The sequence below is a fragment of the Varroa destructor genome, unplaced genomic scaffold, assembly GCF_002443255.2.
Source record: "Varroa destructor unplaced genomic scaffold, Vdes_3.0 BEIS01000006.1, whole genome shotgun sequence".
In the NCBI taxonomy this organism is placed as follows: Eukaryota; Metazoa; Arthropoda; class Arachnida; order Mesostigmata; family Varroidae; genus Varroa; species Varroa destructor.
The window spans coordinates 29,253,199-29,274,922 of NW_019211459.1; the positions used below are offsets into that span (position 1 = coordinate 29,253,199).

At 36.5% G+C, this 21,724-nt stretch overlaps 1 protein-coding gene across 3 annotated transcripts in view; it reads left to right on the top strand.

The window, feature by feature from the left end:
- The first annotated feature begins 79 nt into the window (after positions 1 to 79).
- Positions 80 to 21,724, top strand: part of LOC111253479 (F-box only protein 11-like) — a 39,003-nt gene continuing 17,358 nt past the window's right edge. Inside the window, exons 1-3 of one of the 3 annotated variants that reach the window (XM_022812924.2) lie at positions 3,065 to 3,721; positions 14,683 to 14,789; positions 16,133 to 16,456. In XM_022812924.2, the coding sequence (XP_022668659.1) occupies positions 16,177 to 16,456 (280 nt within the window). In that variant the 5' untranslated portion in view covers positions 3,065 to 3,721; positions 14,683 to 14,789; positions 16,133 to 16,176. Of the gene's footprint in view, positions 309 to 3,064; positions 3,722 to 14,682; positions 14,790 to 16,132; positions 16,457 to 21,724 lie in introns of those variants that run through there. The other 2 variants (XM_086993817.1, XM_022812923.2) reach the window with 2 other exon arrangements.

Below are 21,724 nucleotides of genomic sequence, written 5' to 3' on the forward strand. Positions count from 1 at the left end.
ACAATTGAGGCAGTCAAGTCACTTAAGTCTCTTTTTACCACTCTTATGTGTTGATACGAGCCATGGCGATCGACACAGCGTGCGGGCTTACCCTTTCCTGAGAACGAGAGAAATGATGTAATATGAATATGACGTTCTTAATGAAGAATTTGTTGAAACTTGCTAATTGTCAAGGTATATACCGTTAAAGGGATCTTTCCTTGGCTTATAAGATTGTATTCGTCGTTTTGGTTTGATCACCAGATTCGTTTTGAGTTCAAACTCTACCCGCGAATGACAAAAATACCATGTGACAGTGTCGGAAAAACGTGAGTGGTAACTACGTTTAACAATCATTAAGAAAAGCAGGAAAATTAATAGGGCAAATTGAAAAGTAAAATGTGAACGCGATTTATGTTATTGTAGTGACGTCACGGTACGATCCGGAAGATTGAACGAAAAGCTTATGCATGTGCACAGAGAATATGTAACGTGTCGGAAATCAATTGCGGCAAGGGCTGCATAGCCCTCAAACTAAATAAGCAGGAACGATGGTAATCATGCTATAACACAAACGATAATGGCGAAAGGGTGAACAGAGTAACAAACGATTATTACTAACTCACTGAACTGAATAAATATAACCAGATGCTGCCGCCTCTACTAATTTCTCCTGTCCAATGATTGGCATACAATTACTGCCTTACAGAGGACGACCTGTGACGCCACAAATATATAATAAAACAGTATTTGATTGACCAAGTATGTAGTCGTATGATGTTTTTTGACTGTATGTGCATATTATTTTTGCTTCGACGCTAACTTTTTCATTTTTTCAAGTTTTCATATGCAACTCATTAAAACAACTCACACATCTACTGAAACAACGTAAAGAACAAAAAATAAAGTATCTTTTCAAATATATAGTAACTCGTATCCCGTGGCGGTAAACGCTGCAACTTTATCGCAAAAATATATTACGCTGTCGGAATACGTATAAAAAATAATTTAATGAAAAGCACCATGATGAACATTACGTACTTCGAAAATTTAAATAAATAAGTACTTCAAATTTCTCTGGCACGGAGTATAATCAAAATAACAAGAACTGAGCAATTAACTTCAGGTGTGACAGCCGTGAAACTTAGACGATGTTCGTGAAACATCGTTTGATTTATAGTCTCAGCTTGAATAGTCTCAGCTTTCCCTGTGAACATTTATCATCAATTCGTCCTAGTAATAAGTGCATAAGTAATAAGTGAATAATAAAATTAGTAAAATGAAATTCTTAATGAAATCATTATTTTTAGCCTAAAAAATACATGTTACGCTCGTTCTTTTGCGCACAATTCAGTTAGTATGCTAATTATCATATGAATACTAGATCAACTTTTCCTCACATTAAAAGATCTAACGATCGATTAGTCCATGCTGCAGTTTGTTATATCTCATCTCCACCAGAGATTTGTATATATAAACCGATGAAGTATATAAATTCTTAAAAAATTATTATTTTTTCGCTATTATTTTTATTCGCTAACAAGCCCTGAATTACTGTGACTGATGTATGGCTGGGGCGATAGGGCCTAGGTTGCTGTACGTCTAATTCTATCGTGCAGTTGCACGTACTCTGAAACCCTGTTGCAGTAATTACCTTAATTCGTGTTGAGCATTACTGTTTTCATCACCATTGGTGTCCTCTGTATATAGTATAGAAGTTCTGATATTTCGCTGTAGAAGCGCGAAGTAACCCACTTAATAGTTTAAATGAAGCACCGTGTTTACTAGCTTATATACTAAGTTATAGTGTTGTCAATTCAAATAATTCGTTTTTGGCTTATATTATGATGGCAAGTCTGTTTTTTTACTTTTCAATAATATGATTACAGTATCATGTAAAAAAAAAATTATGCGTTTTTTTCAACAGACGGTTTAGTTACCTAGAATAGATAGTTATCAGTTGAGAACTGCTTAACAACACAGCTTGGGATATATTTGCTTGGAACACTGAAACAAAACAAAGTTGCTTTGTGATCGGTACAAAATTATTGTTGATTAATGTAGCATTACCGTAAGAGTATAATCACTCTCACTTTTCGGCCTTTTAGGTAAGATATATATATCTATAAAAGTATTTACAAGATGGTCATTGTCTATTAGGATTCGCTTATCGAATTGGTTCACTTAGACCAATTTCGTTAGAGTATCGTAAAAATTAGCACGCTAACTTCTACAATCGTTTGTATTCTTAACTGCCTTAAGCTCTGATTGTGTGTACACACGAACACAGGCGGGAAGATGTTTCTCACAACAGAAAAAAACAACGATGTGCAAAGAACAAACGCTTACAAGCTGTCCATGTTTATTGATGTTCACGGATAACAACTGTGTAATTGCTTAAACTGTTGTAATAACTTATTGCCAAAGACTAAGTATAGGCTGTCCTCTATAGGAAAACGCTGTCTGTGGAGTTCCCTAAAGGAATCAAGTGCCCGCGTAGATGCCCAATCGCGGAGAATTATGTACGTTAGAGACAAGCAATACAAAATCGCAGTGTTCATGTGCATATAGGATGGGTGCTACCAATGATTCAGTTACATCTCCCCACCTCGTTATATGAGTAGCTATACCGTTCGAATGAAGCGCCATCTGAACAACATATGCGTAGCAGACATCGCTGCAGATAACCCGGAAAATTCAGGCGCTAGGCTAAGGGAGGATATTGTACTACATGATATTGGTCGATGTTTGTTTCACTTGGTCTGTCTATTATGTTCTAATATGGCTAGAAACCAAAACAAGCTAACCAAAACTCAGTACATTAAGAACTAAACAACTTCTTAAGTTATGCAACCTTTTGAAACTCGACTGAGCTATGAGACACAATATTTATTCTACTAAGTCTAAAGAAGGTGGCCGAGGAGCCTCGGAGTGTAAGCTTTCAAGGTCTGCTTGCACCTAATGATACATAGAGCAGTCAATTTATGGTGCGTATCGATCGAATACTGCTCATGTTCGATTTGAAATTGGCGCGGCAGCAAATTCCCTAGGAGAATTAGTCCCCACCACCAAGCTTCCAGTAAGGGTTAGTCCATTAGTGTTGTGTAACTGCAAAGATGGCGACCTCCGCTTGTCGGGGAAGGGGAACCGCAGTACTTGAGTTCCATCTCTAAAACGGTCTTTTATTTGTACGTTGTTTTAGTTGGTTCTTGGCAATAATAAATCAATATACCGCCGAGTGATCAAATGAGTGCCTTTGTGTAACGCTATGGGGCCATGGGTTCTATGCTAACAAGTAACAATACTAATAACAATAATAAACAAGACTAAGACGGGGCGGGCTAGCCTTGTAGCCGACTCAGAATGTGGCAGTGTTGATAGTGCAGCTGTGGAAAGCGCCGTGGACCATCGAAGTGATCCCAGAGTAGATCACTGCACTCAGGCAAGTCCTGAAAGCACAGTCTGTTGAGATTGTTGGACGTTTTTGTGCTCTTCTTATATAGCCTCAGTGCCCAGTCGGACACCCACTTTTCAGCGGTAGGAGCCTACACGAAGTACCCGTGAGGTTCACATTAACTTCCTAAACAAGTGTAACCGCAGTGTCCGTGCATCATGTCTTCAAAGACTCCGGGAAGTAAACAGGCCGCGGGTTCTGCACGCATGAGCCTTCGGCGCAAAAGTGTCGGCAATGGGAATTCTACTAAAAAACCTGCTATTAGATGCGTATTAGTGTCCGTATCAGGTATGAGTGCATCAGCATTATCAAACGAAATCATTTGTATGATATTTTGTAGCAGTTTAGTTCTATACCAGTTAATTTGTCTATTTTTTCTGTACAGGTTAGTTGTCATATGTTTATTTTTATATTCATTTTTTTTGGTTTCAGTAGACATAGAACACATTTAAGCATCCTTGAAAACAAAAAAAAAAGCTTTAAATTATTTTATTTTTTTAGAACACTGAACAAAGCACATTTACAAATTTATGAGAATATTAAGATGACTCTTGTGATCTGCAATAAATTTGAGATATCAACGATAGGTTTACGGTCAAGTTTCGCACGATTTTCAATATGTTATTATGCTAATAACTCGTTCAAAATTTAGGTTTATCCTGCACTACAAGGTTGAATAAATATAATAAGGTTACTATTTTAAAAATTGTCAAACTATTTCTGCCATTTTCTTACGCCGGGTGATGGGTGAACCTTTGTGTTTAGAGAGTGTTATATTTCGTCTTTAGAGCTCATTTGTAATTCTGATTCCATTTACTATAATTATTAATGTTTCTGGCCTTTCTGTGTATGTAGTGAGTCGAATGTGTGGCCACTTGTAATTGCTCTTAATGAAATGATAAAATTTAGCAAATTCTCGTCACCTATACTCCAAGTTAGCAAATAAACTATTTGTACAATATCATTATTTCAAATCACTTCGTGACTTTTGCTGTCCTCTTAGAACCACATGAGACCCAAAAGAATATATCACCACATACTAATTGATACCGACTTATTCACCCAAGAAACTGAATCACTCAGTCCAAGATCTTGTTAGCTTCCGCCGGGATCATTGAATTTAAATATATGGGTGATAGAAATAATATTGCCGGTCTTAAAACTAAAATTAAAGTAAGTGTTTTTTTACTCTTGAAACAACATTGCTGAACTATATATTCGCTATTTTGATCAATGACCTTCTTCCATTTTCGTAGTAACACTTTAATTCCTGTAAAATTTCTGTGATTTCTGGGCGAAAAATTGTGACGAGAAATTTTTAACCCCTTCTATTGTAACTATATTAACGCTATTAAAGGGGTGTTACAGAGACAGAAACAGATAATATTCTGACAATACAAGATCCGTGCTATATATATAATAAACATGACCGTCTAAATTCTCTCTAGTTTTGCCGAATAGCTAAATATGTATGTGGTAAAGTTTAAGCGGACGTTTGCAGAAATTTTACTCACCTGTCTGAATACCGGCGTTCCAACATCTCGAATCTCGACTTTCAAGTGACGCCAGCACGACTCATATTACCTAAGATTTGTGAAAGCCATCTGGCTAGAAAAATCGTCAGTATTTTTTGGACTACTTTATATTTTGCTGAGTTCTAGCACATAGAGTTCACACAGTTCACCCGTTCTAGCACACAGAGAATAGAGGGTAACAGCGCGCGTTTCATAGGTGCAAACCTTGGGCGTATTTAGGTGATCTTAGAGAACGAAATTGTTACCGAATTACCTGCAACGTTAATGATCACACTTAATTTTATGTGGTTTGAAAATTTTAGATATTATAATTATTTTATTTCGGATGCCGCTTTTTGCAGCAAAACCGAACCGATATTAAAGGTATTTTTTGTTTAAGTTAGGTGATGATTTCTATGACTAACATCTGGCTCGACTGTACTCTGAAAACGGAAAAACCTTTTTGGTATTATAATTCTAAAGGCTATAATGCTAGATAGCTAGTCAAAGAATCTTTTTTTTTCTATCTTTCTCCATATAGAATAAGGAGTTTTCAACCTGCCAGACACGTCTGCTTTTGAGCCATTCTTTTTTATTAATTCTATTAACAGTTAATAGAATTAATTTAATCTTTTTTTTATCAAGAATTTGTCTTTAATAGTGAGAAAGAATAAACGGTTCTTTACAGTCTCTTATTTCGGGCTGTAAAAATAAATTTATTACTTGGAGGCCATGTTTGCAGGATCCTTCGTCGTGTATAGCGCTTATATATTTTTTTTTCTATTACTGCTAATAACCTGTCTGATTTAGTTAGCACTTTTCCTGTTATCATCCAGAGCGACCTTGATTTTATTGAGAAGAGGCAGTGTTTTGCTTTAGTCGAAGAGTTACTTACTACCTTTTTATATTTAATATCTAGCTTTTGAAAATTCTTCTGCAAAAGCTGTTTTACATACAAAATAGGCTTGCGCACAACTATTATAAATTCAGCTTCATTTTTAATATTATAAAGTCCAGTCAACAAATATTTCCTACCGCTCTCATACTCAAGATCTAGGTCGCAATCTTGGAATTTAAAAGGTCTTATAGGCTTTGTAGGTATAGTAAATTATCGAGAAACGTAGTGCCACAATGCCGTTGTATACTTTGTTTGTACCTTCAATTCAGCGTTTAATTACGTATATACTTTACGCAGTGTCTGTTGGGAGAGACAGAAACGAGGGAACCATTAAAGTAAAGAAAGCCGGGTAAGACAGAAAAGAGGAACAAGTGTCCTATATTATGTAATACTGCAAAACCATATGAAGGCATCATAAAGGAAGCGAGGGCCAAATCTGGCAGAATTTACGTTACCTTCTGAAGTCATATATTTCGTTAGGATTTAATAGTTGTGTATTTTTTCATTTAGTTTAAAGCATCGATTATATGTATATAAATTTTATATTATTACCGCTTACTTATGATAATTTCACCAGTTTAAAAGCATAGGCAACTCATTTTAAAGAATTTTTCTCTAAATTTCTAAGTTTCTTAACAATTCATATCAAACGCACCCTATACAATTGGTCTAAATTTGAATTTTTAAGCTGTTAAAAAGCTTTTGTTCCAAAGCAAAATAAAATTTCCAGACAGCGAGTTGTGAACTAAATGGCTGTTCTCAAGCTTGAGAATAGATACACTATCTTATGCGACATTAATTTCGATCTACGTTTATCCCCAGATTGTAGGCTATTCCATTAAGCCTCCTTGTAAAGATTTCTTCTGACCGGAAGATGTTTTGTGGTATGACGTTACTCTTATCACTTCATATCACACGAAAGCATGAGCACCACAAGAGAATTTAGTTCTAACTATAACGAAATGACAGGCCGTTCTGTCAACAATAGAGTTTGTTGAAGAACCGGAACCCACTGTATGCTTGATGCCTACAATCACTTAGAAAATTGGGCGGCGAAAAGGTTCCTGGTCTTGACGCCTTCAAAGGGCATTGGTGTAACTCTAACGATAAAAGACATATACCAGAGATTCTTGTCAGTTAAAAAGCCAGTTAAATTTTTAAAAGCTAGTAAACGTCAGTTAAAATTTTTTGATAAGTTTTTAAACTTTTATAACTGATTTTTCGTCGTATCTCGCGTTGGCCTACGGGGATTTTCCAATTCTTCAGAGACCGCATGCGAGCTCACAGTCGCACAAACTATCGAGCAGCCGAGAATATGAATCATCTAGTGCATGCTATTTATGGCACGATGACTTTTTAAAATTATTCTAGTTTGAGCTCTCTTTGGAAAGCGATATTTTAGACTTAGTTATAGCGATGCTATTATTTCATTGTCTACAAAAATAGGCTCTCTCTAGCATTAATTAGCTGTTGGCTAACACAATTCTTTAGAATAGGAATTTTAATTCAAAAACTAGTGGAATTTACTTGAGGGATCTTGTAACGTCGCGTAGATAATTTGGTTTTAGAAACCCAATGTTTTCTTAGTAAATTTAATTGATTTAAATTGGAGGTACGAAAAGTTATATGAAACACACTCATTTTAAAACATCTTGTTTATTTAATTGTTAATATGCCTGTTATGTAACGTTTGGTTATTGTATTATCGAGTAAAACAACACTATTTTATATACCTGAATTTAATACGATTTTATATATTTGATAATGCTTATATTTCATATTGTTCGCAACATCTATTACATATTTAAGTAGTCTCAATCATTTCTTAATTCGAAGTTCTCTTTGTTTACTATTTTAAAAAGAAGACCATAAAGGCTCCAATATAGCGGGACATTAAGTGATATCTTAGTTTTTTACTTCATTATTACAATTACAAAGTTAGTTCCCATATTCTTCAACTTTTAACTACATAGGTGACGTTATATAATTTTGTAAAATTTGCTAAGTGTTTTACTACTTACGCTCTTAGCTATTTGTATTCTAGTTTCCCATAGAGGTCTACTCCCTTCTGGTACTAGATAGCTGCTCTCTCCTTAACTTTATTGAATAACTGGCGGTTCAGAAAAATCAATGCATTCTGTGAACTCTCGATGCCTCGTACGTAACTACAGTATTTCTAAATTTCTAAAATGTTTGAATCTACCCCCAAAATAATAATTTTGATCCGTTCAGTTAAGCTTTTTATGTTTAGCTATGCAGAACTCTCTAAATACTGTACTCATGCAAAGATTCTGATTTTTACTTTTGCTCGTAAGATCCGTGCGCATTCTTATTTAAAAATTCAGAGTGAAACGGATTATTTTATGACCTCAGGGCTGCCCGGCAATCGATTTTTGCATATTATTAAGTACTAAAGAAGAGCGGCTTGCCGGTGCCTTTATGGCTTCTAGCAAAGCGTTGGATATAAGAACCCGCACTGCTACAACTATCAGTTGAAATACATTTAAAAGAATTCGTATACCTAAATGGGGTACCTTAGAACCTGGGAGGCCAACCCGAGCAGTTGACCAATTTCTTATTTCAGCCTATATTGAAATAGATATTATATATATATGAAAAAACAAATTGTCTTTATTATATAATCGGCAGCCGACATCATTTTTATTGGGGGGCTTCTCTGTTTAGTTATCTGGTTGGAAACGTATTTTCCGCTGCATCCTATTCATATTAAGTAAAATCTGCAGATGTTGGCTTCTTTTACACCTAAAAAGTGCATCCAAACTTAAGGTATTCAAAAATTTTCACAGATGTCTGGTTTATGCATATCCATCTTACATTTATCTCATGAGTTGTTGGCAGTTCGTTGGAAATCAGAGACTCTGACCCTTTCTCTCTAGATAGGTGCTTAGTCTAACTTTGAGGCCCCTTATCAGCTCATCCAATAAGGACTATTGCATTTCGCATATATTTTCTATATTGAACTTAAAAGGATTATGTGCGCAGTGTATGTTCAGAACTTTTGATCACTACGCAAAGTTAGCCAAGGCCAACTAGTTATAGTTCTATGAAAATAGATTGAAGTTATGCCATGCATCTATTCGACTTCACTTGTCACGCAACATCACATCATAGTGGAACTCTGTATTGTACTGAGAAAATACTTGAACGGTCTTCAAGCAGCTTCTTGTAAATCAACTTAATTCTTCGGGTTAAAGGTAAGAAAGGGTGAGGGGCGTAAAACCTTAACAGGAGCTAGGATCTCGTGTATGTAGAATACAGAACACTATGAACTAAGAAAACGTGAGAAAAACAGAATCATTCTAGGATGCGAAGCAGTGTTGTACCGTGCACAGCTTGAAAAAAGTCCCTGGAAATATATTGTCATGGACAAGGAAGAGCTGCGATAAGTCAGCGGGATGACGAAATAGCTGATTTGGCCTATTTCAGTAAATGTGTCTAGTACTGTATATTTGTTGTCTAGTATATCGATGAATATTGGCTAATGAATATTCATGAGTCAAATATTTTGCGAAATTTGAGAGACCTGGATCTTGAGTCTACAGTCGAATAGGCATACTTAAGACAATGTTAAAAAATCTTTGCACGAGAACCGCCGACAGCACACGATGAGTCTACGAATGAAGCGATATCTTCTTACGAATAAAGCTTCATAAAACCTGGCAAATTACTCCTGACCGTAATGAATATAACAAGCGTTTTTCTTTTGAACCCCATGCGGAAGGTAGGAAACTTGCATATAGTCAAGAAAGTTGAATGTGAACTTTTCAGATTTTTTTCAAACTGTTTAAAGTGGAAAAGAACCGATATTAATTGATAAAGGCATCCTGCTAAAGCTTCTTGGAAGTCAAATTCTTGGATGTCCTATAGACATATTCTTTTGCTCGCCTTTTGCTAAGCATTGCCAGTATGTGGCCCGGAGGCAGAGTCTGGGCCAAGGTAGAGAATTATTTTCATTAGGTGTCATAAAGCACGACTTTTTCGTCGCAGCATGAGGGTCGTCGTAACTGGTGCAACGAATTTTTGAAAGAGTTCTATTTTCCTCACGAGATTCTGTTACAAGGTCTCGATGATCTCTTCCTTTGAGTAATGAATTTTAAAATACAAGGCTTATCAGACCTCATATTTATGCAACCCTAGTACCGTAAGCTTCTAGACAAAGTTGGAACGCAGTGAAAGATCAAACGCTAATAAGCGTTATTGGTCCGATATGAAAATATGAAGACCGGTAATAAGCTTGTAACGTCATCTAAATGCTCTTGACGAACTGTTTGACAATTACTTTTATGTTGACACAAAAAAAAAATCTTTTAATTTTGTTATTGTTTAGCTCTATGGCAATAGTTGGTAGCAAATTCTTAGTGTACTCAGATCGATTCATACCAATATGTATTACCCTAGCGTCACCACGCCAAACAGTTTTTGCGTTAAAAAAGACTTTTAGCGGGGTGACATCTGCCTTTGTCGTCGTGCGGAGACGAACGTACTACATAAATTGCAATAAATATATTTCATGGGTTATAAAAAAAAGAGTGATACCGCAAGCTGGTTTTGCATAGAGCACGCTTTCAAACTCGGACAATTTTTCCGGGATATCACATTATTTGATCAGAGGGTTCTCATTATAAAATGTGGCAAATACTCTCATACTTTCGGATGACGCTATTTGGTAACACTACGGCATTTCACAACATTTTTTTTCTTCCATTTGAGATGCACTTGTACTCTTTGAACTCTAAGATCGTTTACTCGGATGTCAACAATCGGGATTTTACTAGACGAGTTGCAATGAGTTATCAAAAATAAAAAAATTCGGGTAATTTATTAAAGGGTGTCCTATAATTTTAGTGTGAACAAAAAATAGATGCAGATACATTTGCTTTTCTTAACTCTCACCTTAGAAATTGTCCGTCTTCGTACCGAAAGGGGACTTGTAGTGCAAAAGTAATTTTCCGCAATTATTGCACACGGTGACATCGGTGGGTGGACGCAATTGAATTGGCGGGACATAACTCAAAAGCAAACGTAAAGCTGCGCAGGTGCCTAGTCAATAGTCCAATACAGTTTTTTTCTCGTACAATTATAAGCCCTGGTTACTTAGTAACTTTTGAGTGTACGTTCAATAATAGAGGGAAATGATGAGAAAATTTTGCAGCCAGAACTAGTAGTTAGGGGTAAACCACTCTCAGTGGACAACAACGTTAGACCTCACATTGAAAGAATTACGATAACAAAGGAGCAAAAGTTCACTTCAGAGATCACAACAAGAGTGACGTAATACATTAGAGCGTTTAGTATGAGATGTGACAAAGTGTACGTTTCAAACTTTTTTTTTACAAGAATAGTTCGTCTATTTTCAATTGAGATATGCACTATTATCATCTATGATCTCATCTCATTCATCTACGTCTTATTTATATTTAAAAGTTTAAGGTACGAAATCCTACGAAGTTTTAAAGAGTGATTTTGACATCATGCTGATATATGAGAGATTTTCGTTTCATTCGGGGTTGAGATTTTGAAGAAAAATATAATTTATTTTTTTGTGTCGGGTGGGTATGGTGAATGACACCACGCCTTCTGTAACTCTCTCGTTTTTCCTACCGTGATTCTTGTAATGGGAGATCGAATAGGATCATGCAGTAGGAAAAGCTTAGCTCTATGCACTAATCGTGCCCGCTTAATGCGGAGTTTTTTTAATCTCCTTCGGTCGTTGGAAGTACACTTCAGCCGTAAACGCCCAACAGGATTTATGAAGCTGTGGTGAATAATATCTACATTATATCACCAAAAGTGTAACTTATGCTTTTGGCTATACCTTTGCTTTATGGTAATGTCTCGGCGGATCTATTTCGTAACTGTCTTCGATTATCGTAGAAAACTTGTTCTTTATTACGAGTCACAACCTGGTGCAATAATAGGCCACGATTATGAAGCGAGAACAAATTAAAGCGAACCTCTGTACGCTTCCGTTTTTTATCTCTATTCAAATCATGCGGCATTTACATGTCATTTTTACATTATTGGTTTGACCACCAGAAAATAAAAAGGTGAAGAAATATGGTATTTTCATAAATTAAACTTGAGTACTTGAATGCATGTTTCAGCTGCCACTACGGCGCTTAAGGCTTCGTTATCAATTTTTGCGTAGAGGCCTCCATATGATACATTTACAAATCCAAATATCCGCATAATTTTTGGAACCAACGGCTAACAATATTTCAAGCAGCAGATCCTGTGCCGAATACAAGGTTTGCATAACGACCTGTCTTCGCCGCCATAGTTCCAAGGTAGAACACATAGTTGAGAATTACGTAAATTTTTTTATTTTCTATAGCTCACTGCAACTAGCCTGATAAAAGACTCAAGGGCGGTATTTAAAGGAAGGGTCTCATATGTTGAAGAATATAAGTACACTTTGAAAACAAAAAAAAATATCGTAAAGTGTCGCTTTACATAAAATATTTGAAAATAAAGCTACATTTAGCGCCATTTTTGCATATGAAACAAATATATGCGGTAACGTGCAATACTACCTCAAAGTAAACACGTAATCAACATTTAAAAGAACACATTGGCTGAGCTCAGTGCTCCTGATCGAGTTTCTTATCGGTACAGTCCATCTGCTTGAAAGTCACCGTGTCACATGTGAAACACACCCAAGAATCATTAAATTTCAGCTGCGAATACTGTTATGCCGTTCACTTCGCTGACGAACTTGTTCATTTTTCAAATGAAGAAAACTTCGTCAGCGCTGTTTTTCCATATGACGAATTAAGTATGGGCCGCCCTGATTTCTAAACGTGCTAACTCAGCTACGTGCCAATAAACATTTACCCCAAAAAAGAACCTATGTTTCGTTATTACATAATTGAATCTTTGCTTTGAAAATGCATTTCACTGCTGGTACGACTTATCGTAAGATTGATTTAGCACTACATCCGACACAACAGGTCAAAGGTGAAATCAAGCCTCCCTAATGAGGCCAAATGTACGTTATAGATTCTGATGACGCTGAAAGACCGGACAATTCCTTTGCTAGAGCACCAAAAGTAATTTAATACAAGCCTTCAGTTTGTTAATAAAAGTTAAATGATGGTTTGAAGATGGGGAACCGCATTCACTATGCAAAAGGGAGCTGACTTTGGGAGTTTTAGCGTTCCAATGAGCAATGAAGTATGCGCTGTTTTCACCTTGAATGCGGACCGGAACGTTATACGAAAGGGCCGTGCTCGCACTCTTAAAGAAAGATATAACAGTCACCCTTGCATAGATCGTCGGTAGATTATTAACAGAATACAAGATCTAAACTCGCCATAGATCCATTAAATCCAGTCTATGATTGGATCTTATTAAACACAAACTTCTTCTACAAAGCGACAGTTCTTATACATAACCCTGAATCGAGGTGCTTGGCTCCTTTCTCGTACTTCCTTGAATAGTTTTGACATTTCTCTACTCGAGCGATCTGAGGCAATCCTTGATATGTCCGGTTTTGTATTAAACCTATTTCATAGTATCTTTATACAGGGCCGTTTTCAGTGTTTAGAGTTCAGTACGAACGGTGTGCGAAGTTTCCCTAGCGTAGCGAGAAGTAAGTGTGATTTCGGGTTGACTCACAGCTATCCTCCTAAGCGGAAAATTTAAGTTCTCTCGATGTCACTTCAAAAATCCCTAAAATTGTCTCGCTAGACTTGAGTGGAGGTTTGCGAAGCAGACGTTTGAAACGGCAGGCTAGCCCTTATAGTGTAGAGATGCAGGTGTTTAATGCCCATGTCTGAGTGCGTTACCACAGTAGTTAGCAAACATAATGCCACACTGGTTCAAATTTTAACGTTAACAACAATTATTACCATAAATTAATAATTAGAAAAATAAAGACCTAAGGAAAATAGGAAATTATTACGAGAACTAATAACTGCTTATGTCGTTCCTATATAGCTTCAATTTGTATTGAAGAAATTCTAATAAACTCCAGCAAAACCCACTCTGGTTGGAGTCTCAATGGAAACATGTCCTTGATGCTATACCTAAATAAAGGTGATTCCGACGGCTCGTGCACTTAGAAAAAAGGCTGAAAAATTTTTATTAATGCTTTGCCATAATCCATCAACTTGTCAACCTGGAATAACGATCATATCAAATGCAAACTTTACCAACGTTGTGTGGCACTTACGTCAGCAGTTCACGCATTAAAATTACACTGTGTGCCTACGTGGCCTCTTATTCGGTTTGGCAAAGAATCCCGGCGAGAATTTAATTCATAAGAGATATTTCACAATCTGCAGCCAAAATCTCTATTAGTTTAAAGTCAAATTGCGAAATTAACCGATGTTTAGATATTCAAAGGTTGTTCTGTCGCTTTTTCCTTAATTTTCAAGAGGCGATTGTTATCACTATCACGCCTTATCTAGAGTCAAGAACTAAAAAAGAGCTCATATGTCACCTCTCAAAGCCACAAACAAATTTCGTTAGAAGTTATAAATGTTCATTTAAATATTCTACGCATTTTTATTTATGCACACTAAAAGTTATGTATTAAGTTATCTGGAGAGTAATGGTGATATCTTTTACTTCGCAGAAAACCGAGCACTCAAATCTTAGAAACATACACATTTATTAAATGGTCGTCGCAACTTTACATGATCTTATTTTAATTTCTTATTTCATAGTCAAATGTACTTTTACCAATTTCATTTTCCAGTAATGACAATTAAATCATAAAGTCATATTGAGTCAGTGAGCTGAATAATAAAGAGATCCTTGTTGACCGCCTTAAGCATTTCCCAGTTTATAAAACGTTTTGAGTTCCCCCACAGTTCATCCAGTTAAACAGCGGAAAGAACAATCAACATACAATCCTCAAGCTGGCGCTCGAGTTCCTTCAGCGAGGGATCGGTTTTCATACGGCTGCGTCACCATCAAAGTAATTGACTAAATCTCTCGCTTAATCTTTGTTAGTTCAGCTGGTGCAAATGCGATAGCTTAAACATCTTATCGTCATATGTACCCTCTGCAAGAATTATGTTTCCCTCTGTAATAAACATTTGCAAAAAGTTGTAAAGATTCAATTGTAGATTGCCTATTGGGTCCTCAAGAAAGAGCTTTCTTTCTTTCAGTTGGGTAAGTATGCAATAAGAAGCCTTATTCTCTCATAAAAAGTAAAAAGCGACAAAAAAAGGAAAACTATCTTTATGCAACTTATGGAGCATCCTGAATCCTGGTTTTTAATAAAATTCGATTGATTCAAAATGCCCGATGAGTCTCGATGGTTGGTAGGCCGTTGTTTCGATCACTTAATGAGTTATGATTGATGAGATATGTGAAGGTTCCCATTTATCTTAAACGGTCAATCTGATTTCGAATCGTAAGATCGTAGGCAAACAGCAGGAGAATGAAAGAAAAAGCAGACGTTCAGGAGAGAGGCCATTACCTTTCAAACGATTTAATAAGAACTTTTAAAAGCCTAGCTTAAATGCCAATTAAATTTTACTTCTTACCTGGACCCGAGCTTTATTTATGAGAGAGTGGACTCCCAAAGTTTACAACTACAGTCTCCTTTCATCATAGTCCAGCCAATTTTGGAAAACTTCTCTGAGATAGGCGCTGCTCCAAAGGCTAGGGATATTTACCCAGCTGACCTTTTAAATTGTTATTTCAAGAATAAGGAGTTAAAACGTTTTGGGTCTAATAGAAGAAATTGTTTCACTATCATTGGCAGATCTAAAAATGTTTGTTTATTAAACTAAACATGGCCTCATTCCCTTTCCAGTACTTTATATTAGTTAACACTTGCTACTCATGGCTTCATTAACTGGTGTGTCTCTCGGGCACAGTAGCCTTTTAACCGGTCAAATCGCTTAAGAGATGTGGAGTAAAATAAATCGAGCTTATTTACCTCTTTACGAGTGCTTGTTTCCTATTCTATAAAACGATATATTCTATAAAGAAGTTATGTGAGTTCGAGACGAAAACCGCGTGTTTGTGAACTTGACGACCTACCTAGGAGGTTACCGGAGTATCCAAAATCGATAGCGGCATATCTTATACGAAAGAACTATTGATAAATAACTTTACAGAGTTGAAGTAATAGTAATTACACATTACAAATGATCGAAGGGGTGTTATCATTCTTGTTTCAATTGCAAACAAGCAAATACGTGAAAGTTAATGGAAAGCACTAAAATAGTTATTATTTTTACTTTAAATGCGCCTAATAAAACTTGAACTAATAATACGTATTGTTTTGTGTTGCTCGTTACGACTTAGGTTGTTCGACTGCATCGTCGAGTAGTGGAGGCCAAGGTAGCAGTATGAGTTCCGGGACCCGAAGCGTACGCAGTAATGTTTCGGAGGAAAGAATTGAACCCCCGTATGAAGAAAGGCTTCCACAATCGTCCTCAAATTCACTCGAGTATTACCCAAGTTCGAGAGTTACGGCCAATCTAGCTTCATTGAGCACAGGCACAAATAACGCCAGTGCAACGGGCAATGCAGCCGCCTCTTTGACTGCTGCTCAACAGCAGCAGCCGCCGCCGCATGACAATGAACACAGCAACAGCCCTAGCGTCAACCAACAACACCATCTTCCAGGTATATACCAACGTGTCTGTCTCATGCTTTTCCTTCAGACTCAGATTATTATACATAAACATATATACGAAATGCGCGATCAGCCTTTTGTTGTGGCATTATTTCTATCGGCTCTTAGAAACGAAAATAAATTTGTTGTTAATGGCTCGACTCGATCCAGATCTTTCTAAAGCTTTCTGGATAACTCGATATTTATGTGTGCTAACAGCTTATCTATACATATATAGTATTTTTGTATGTAATGTCTTTCTATTATGCTGGTATTACAGTCGTTAATATCCTGACAATCTTTTCTAAAAACCTGAGGGGTCCGAGAAGAATTTTTAGTACAAATAAGTTTAACCAATATTTTAGCGCCCTTCTTCTATTGCTGACTAACATGCGAGTTTACAGATGTGGATTCTGCAGATAACTTCTTTAACGATACCCTGCATAATATTCCTGATATGTATATAAACGATATAAACTGGTAGATGGAAAATTTTACTTTTAATAAACGGGTCAACCCTGGAAATTTTTCGGCTGAGCTTCGTCGCTCCAGGCGTATTTCTGATGAGCTAATAAAAAGATATGTCCGTCATAAGATCGATTAATAATGTAATAACGTAAGAATACATATTACGAAGCATTCATGAAGTATAGATTAATTGTCAATCAAGACTGCCTCAGAAAGGTTGGAGCACTATGTTTTACGCTGATGCTAAGTTGTAGTAACGTCATATCAGCGAATTCTGCGGCCGTTGTATGAAGATTTGTTCATTAAGTTCTATGAAATCTGATGGTATTACTTTTGAAGGTTATAATGAAATAACTAAGTTATTTACGTTCTTTATCGCTGTAGCACTGAGCAACAGCTCAGCAATGTTCCGTATGTCTCGACGTCCTTCCCAGAACGCTTCCTTCTGCTTTCTTCTCATTTTTTTTGCCTGTTACCGAAAAACTAGCTTTAGCATTTGCCATGCTTATAAAAGCGGATTTCGCTGGCCTGCTCATCGCATTTAAAATCTCCCAGCAAACATTGTATGTAATTGTCCATGCTGATACATATTTACTTAACTTCAGACTTCTATTTTTTAGTGCCCTCAAGTATGAAGAATGATTGACGTTAGAAGCGGCTGTGATACACCTTTCCGTAAAGTTTTCAAAACGAAATGTATTCTTTTTAGTATTTCTCATACTCCATAAACATATGTCAGTCGAACTTTGAAAGTGTCTTGGTTTAACATTCGAGCCAAAATTAAAATGGACTAGTCATTTTTTTTTGAATATGCCTAAAATGTGCTAACTGCGCTATATTCGTGCTAGGGAGTTATCCTAACACTTATTATTGTGCTTATATTGCGTTTTTAGAAATTTTTTTATCATGAAGTTCTCACTGTTTTATAGTTACACGCGCTCCCAGTATTCTGCATAAAATAATGGACATATCTAGTATGAACCGAATTATAGATGGCGCTCGACCAAGTATACTGAAATTAACTAAATCAAATAGTTTCAACATTTAAGTCCAATTGGAAAGCATTCAAGTGAGGTATTACTTCTTCTAGTCTTTTACACGTTATTAAAGAATCATGATACGAATCATCACGTTAGTAAAGAAACTGATAATAAACAATGTGATATAGTTGAGAGCATGAGTATTTTGTTGTACCGCCTTTTACAGTGATAACTGCCGCCATACTTCGAAAAATGTTTGTGATATAGCTTTTGGCAGTCACGGTTATGGGTGGACCATGCTACCACACGTTAGTAATTTCTTTACGATGATGTGGAACTGCTGTTATTACTTGTCCTACGCGAACCCGTAACATGATGAACTTTTATAAGTTCTAATGCAATTGAGATTTACTGAGTAAGCAGATCACGGTAAGACCTGGACATGACGTAGTTTCCATCAGGGAACCATTTCCGTACCTAAAGTAGCGTCTTGCTCTCAATAACCTCAGCATATTCCTACTGCTCTAGATTTCCTTGTGCAAAATGCATGATCTTAGTATTTTTGCCAGAATCGTAGATTAAATCATAACCTTTGATGAGTATTTGATATTCGGCACGGCGGGATTTTCGAAAAACTTTTTGCCAAATTCTCTAAAGACATAATGGGCATTTCTCCAGTGAATCTTAAAGTAAGGTTCGTTTAAAAAACAGACCTTTTCGTAGTTGTCAATGGTCCGACTTTTGACTGGGTTTGTCCAGTGAAGACGGGTTCGTTTCATTCGAATACTTAACCGAAGTTTCTTAGCAGGTTCATTAGCCTCCTTGACTTAGCGGTGAAGCGTATTTTCGACACGGTGAGTCTATGGTCTCCTAATCTTTGACGGAAGACATTATAAAAGATGAAACTACCTTTTTGGAGTTCATAAAAATCACGCGATGTTCCCGCTTCGTATTATACTTTTTTCCATTTTTATTACCGATTTTACGCGAAGACAGCGATAGGTTTTCCCCCAGTTTCGTAGCAACGTTGGTGACTGCATGCAAGGAAACATGAGACATTTAAGCACTTTCGCGACTTCAGACAATTCGCAGTTTTGTGGACTTCTGTTAATCAACGCCTTCTATTCCTCAGTGACACCTGTTCCTCTCCCCATTTCGATACTACGTACAGGAACACGCAAGACGTAAGATAACGCTCACTCAGACACAGTTACTTAGTTGTTCAGCGCCGGCAACAGTCGTGTTAGATGGTGAATAAAATGCATCAGTTTTACATAGTACATGATATCAGCACGAAATGTGAATGCTAGACTTGCGGAAATTTAATTAAAGCGATCTGTCACGCCTGCACTCGCTGAAATAGGATATGTCAGTTTTACATATAAAATCGTTTGTCAGCAGTTTGAAAATGTGTGCCGATATCCTTTTCGACTGTAAAGTAATATAGTGCATCTTTTATAAGCTAAAATATTTTGCCTCAGAGCGTCACAGTTGTCCTTAAAAGTTATAACTATTTGATTGAGTTTGAGTCTATTTAATTGAGCAGCGACTGTGCATCTTAGTTTCAACGCCGCCAGTATTCTAAATAAGTATAGCGTGCTGCAAGCTCAATCAGTTGAGTGCAGAAACCAGGCGGTGAATTTAAAACCTCCTTGTCGCCTTAGAACCATTGCATTAAAAAAAATATTCTGATTAGAGTTACTGAGATGTATTAGGCATGGCTTATTATAATGTATCCACGCTGTTTTTGTTGTTAATATATGCTAATTATATTAAATGAGACTGCTATGTGATTATTGGTTGTTACTTCAAAGACTTGATGTTTAAATAAAATTTATTAGAAATAAATTCAATATATTGTGTAATGTGAACTTAATATGTACGGCATGCTTCTTTGAGATCGATTATTAGGGGGTGATAAAGCTCAATAAATACAGCATGTTCTTAATAGAGCTATGGAAATCCGGTATTAATTCTGCAACTAAATGTTAAAATTTATAAAGGATGTGATTTGATAGATGTCACCTTAACAAATATGACTGCGTTAGAAATCTGGCTTGATTAAGGAAGTGAAAATATGCGTGCATAGCAGAATTTTTTCCTTTAATAACCATGTCAATTAGTTGACTAAATTCATGTGACAGTAATAAGCCGAATAATGGGAACTTTTAACTAAGCCCACTTCTATTTCCTGTTTGGAAAATGAAATTTCTCGAAAACCTTCTTGCATGGCTGGAAGTCTTGCTCAAAGCGTTACGCTTGTGTTCTATTTATCATACTAATACTTAAAACTCTAATATAGTTCTCGAGATTCACAAACGAGTGTCAGCCGTGGGCAGTAATAACGGAACGTTTACTGACTTAGTCAAAGATGAACGTAGAACTTGTAAGGTGGCTTTTTTTGTTAGTATTACATCAAGTGCTCAAAATAACGAGCGTTAACCAACAGATACGTTTGATACCCACCAAAAAAGAAATGATTTACGTTTGCAAAGATATCGGAAATATCTGAAGCCAATGAAGAGTACCTCAGTGAAGAAAGACTAACGGAAATTCAAAAAAGTTAAAAACTATCTTTGCAGACGAGACATATCGTTTGTACTAATAAAAAATCAACACTTGCCAGATTAGATAATGATAGTGGTCAAGCAGTAGGCTAATTAATAGCAACCAATTCTACCTTACTTTGTTTAAATAGACACGCATACTAACAAAAGAGTCAGGTGGCCTCACTGCCTGAACTCTTTGAAGATCCGATCTTCTTCGAAATATTCAATATCTTCAAAAACAATCTTCTGTATGTGGCGATAAACGGTCGCTACTGGGTGAATGCGCTGTGATATAAACGGAACTCAAAAATAGAGTATTTTTTAAATTCTGCCAAAATATTTGTTGTCTGGAGCTATTGGTGTACTGGAAAAGGTTCTGAAGTGTATGAAATGGAACAACGATCTTTTAGTATGTCGTACTCTCCTGTTCTGGTTTCGCATCGAAGCCTGGAAATTTATCGGGAGCTATGTGTTTTGCATTTAGGCCACCATAACCAGTTTTGGCTTATTGAAGAAAATTTAAGAAAATTGTCGGAAGGATACGCTGCGTTACTTATAGCACTGATTAAGGCTTGCAAGCAGTCAGAATTATATGAACTTAATCTGGAAAATGTGGGGCACCCCTGTTCGACGTCAGTCTCACCTTCTCTGGCGGACGATACAGATCGTTCGATGTTCCGTCTGCGGAGACTGTGTGCATCAGACTTTTTGTAGTAAAAATAACGCGAATTATCTCCGCTGTGATAACACTTAAGCAGTTTATCTTAGTCGCGAAGAGTTTCCGTAATAACGCAGTGGTAACGTGTCTGCCTACTAAACTACTACCTACAGAACTGAAAAGATACACATGATAGTTTGAATTCGTCAGCGAGCGTAGGCACACATTGGTTCGTACTGAGAGCGAGTTATCTGTCTAACAGATAAAAATCGAACATAACTCTCGAAATACATTTGTAGCCGCACATAGTGAGTCCTTTAATTTTATATTGGTATGTACCAAGTTTCATCTGTTGGTTTTTTGTAGTTTGAGTTGACCTAAAGTTTGTCACCCGCTAAATATCGTCAGACATAGATTATGTCAAAAAATATTACGTTAGGATCTTTCGCGAGTAAACTTATTTGGCTCATCATTTGACCACCCTCATTGGCATTTGAGTGGTAATAGAGCAGAGCATCCTCACGCGAATACTTCTAAACTTTCAGCAGTAGAGAAAAGTTGTCGAATGGTTGGATTTTAAAGCTGAAAAAGCAAGCATACGGAATTAAAAAGAATCTATTGTTT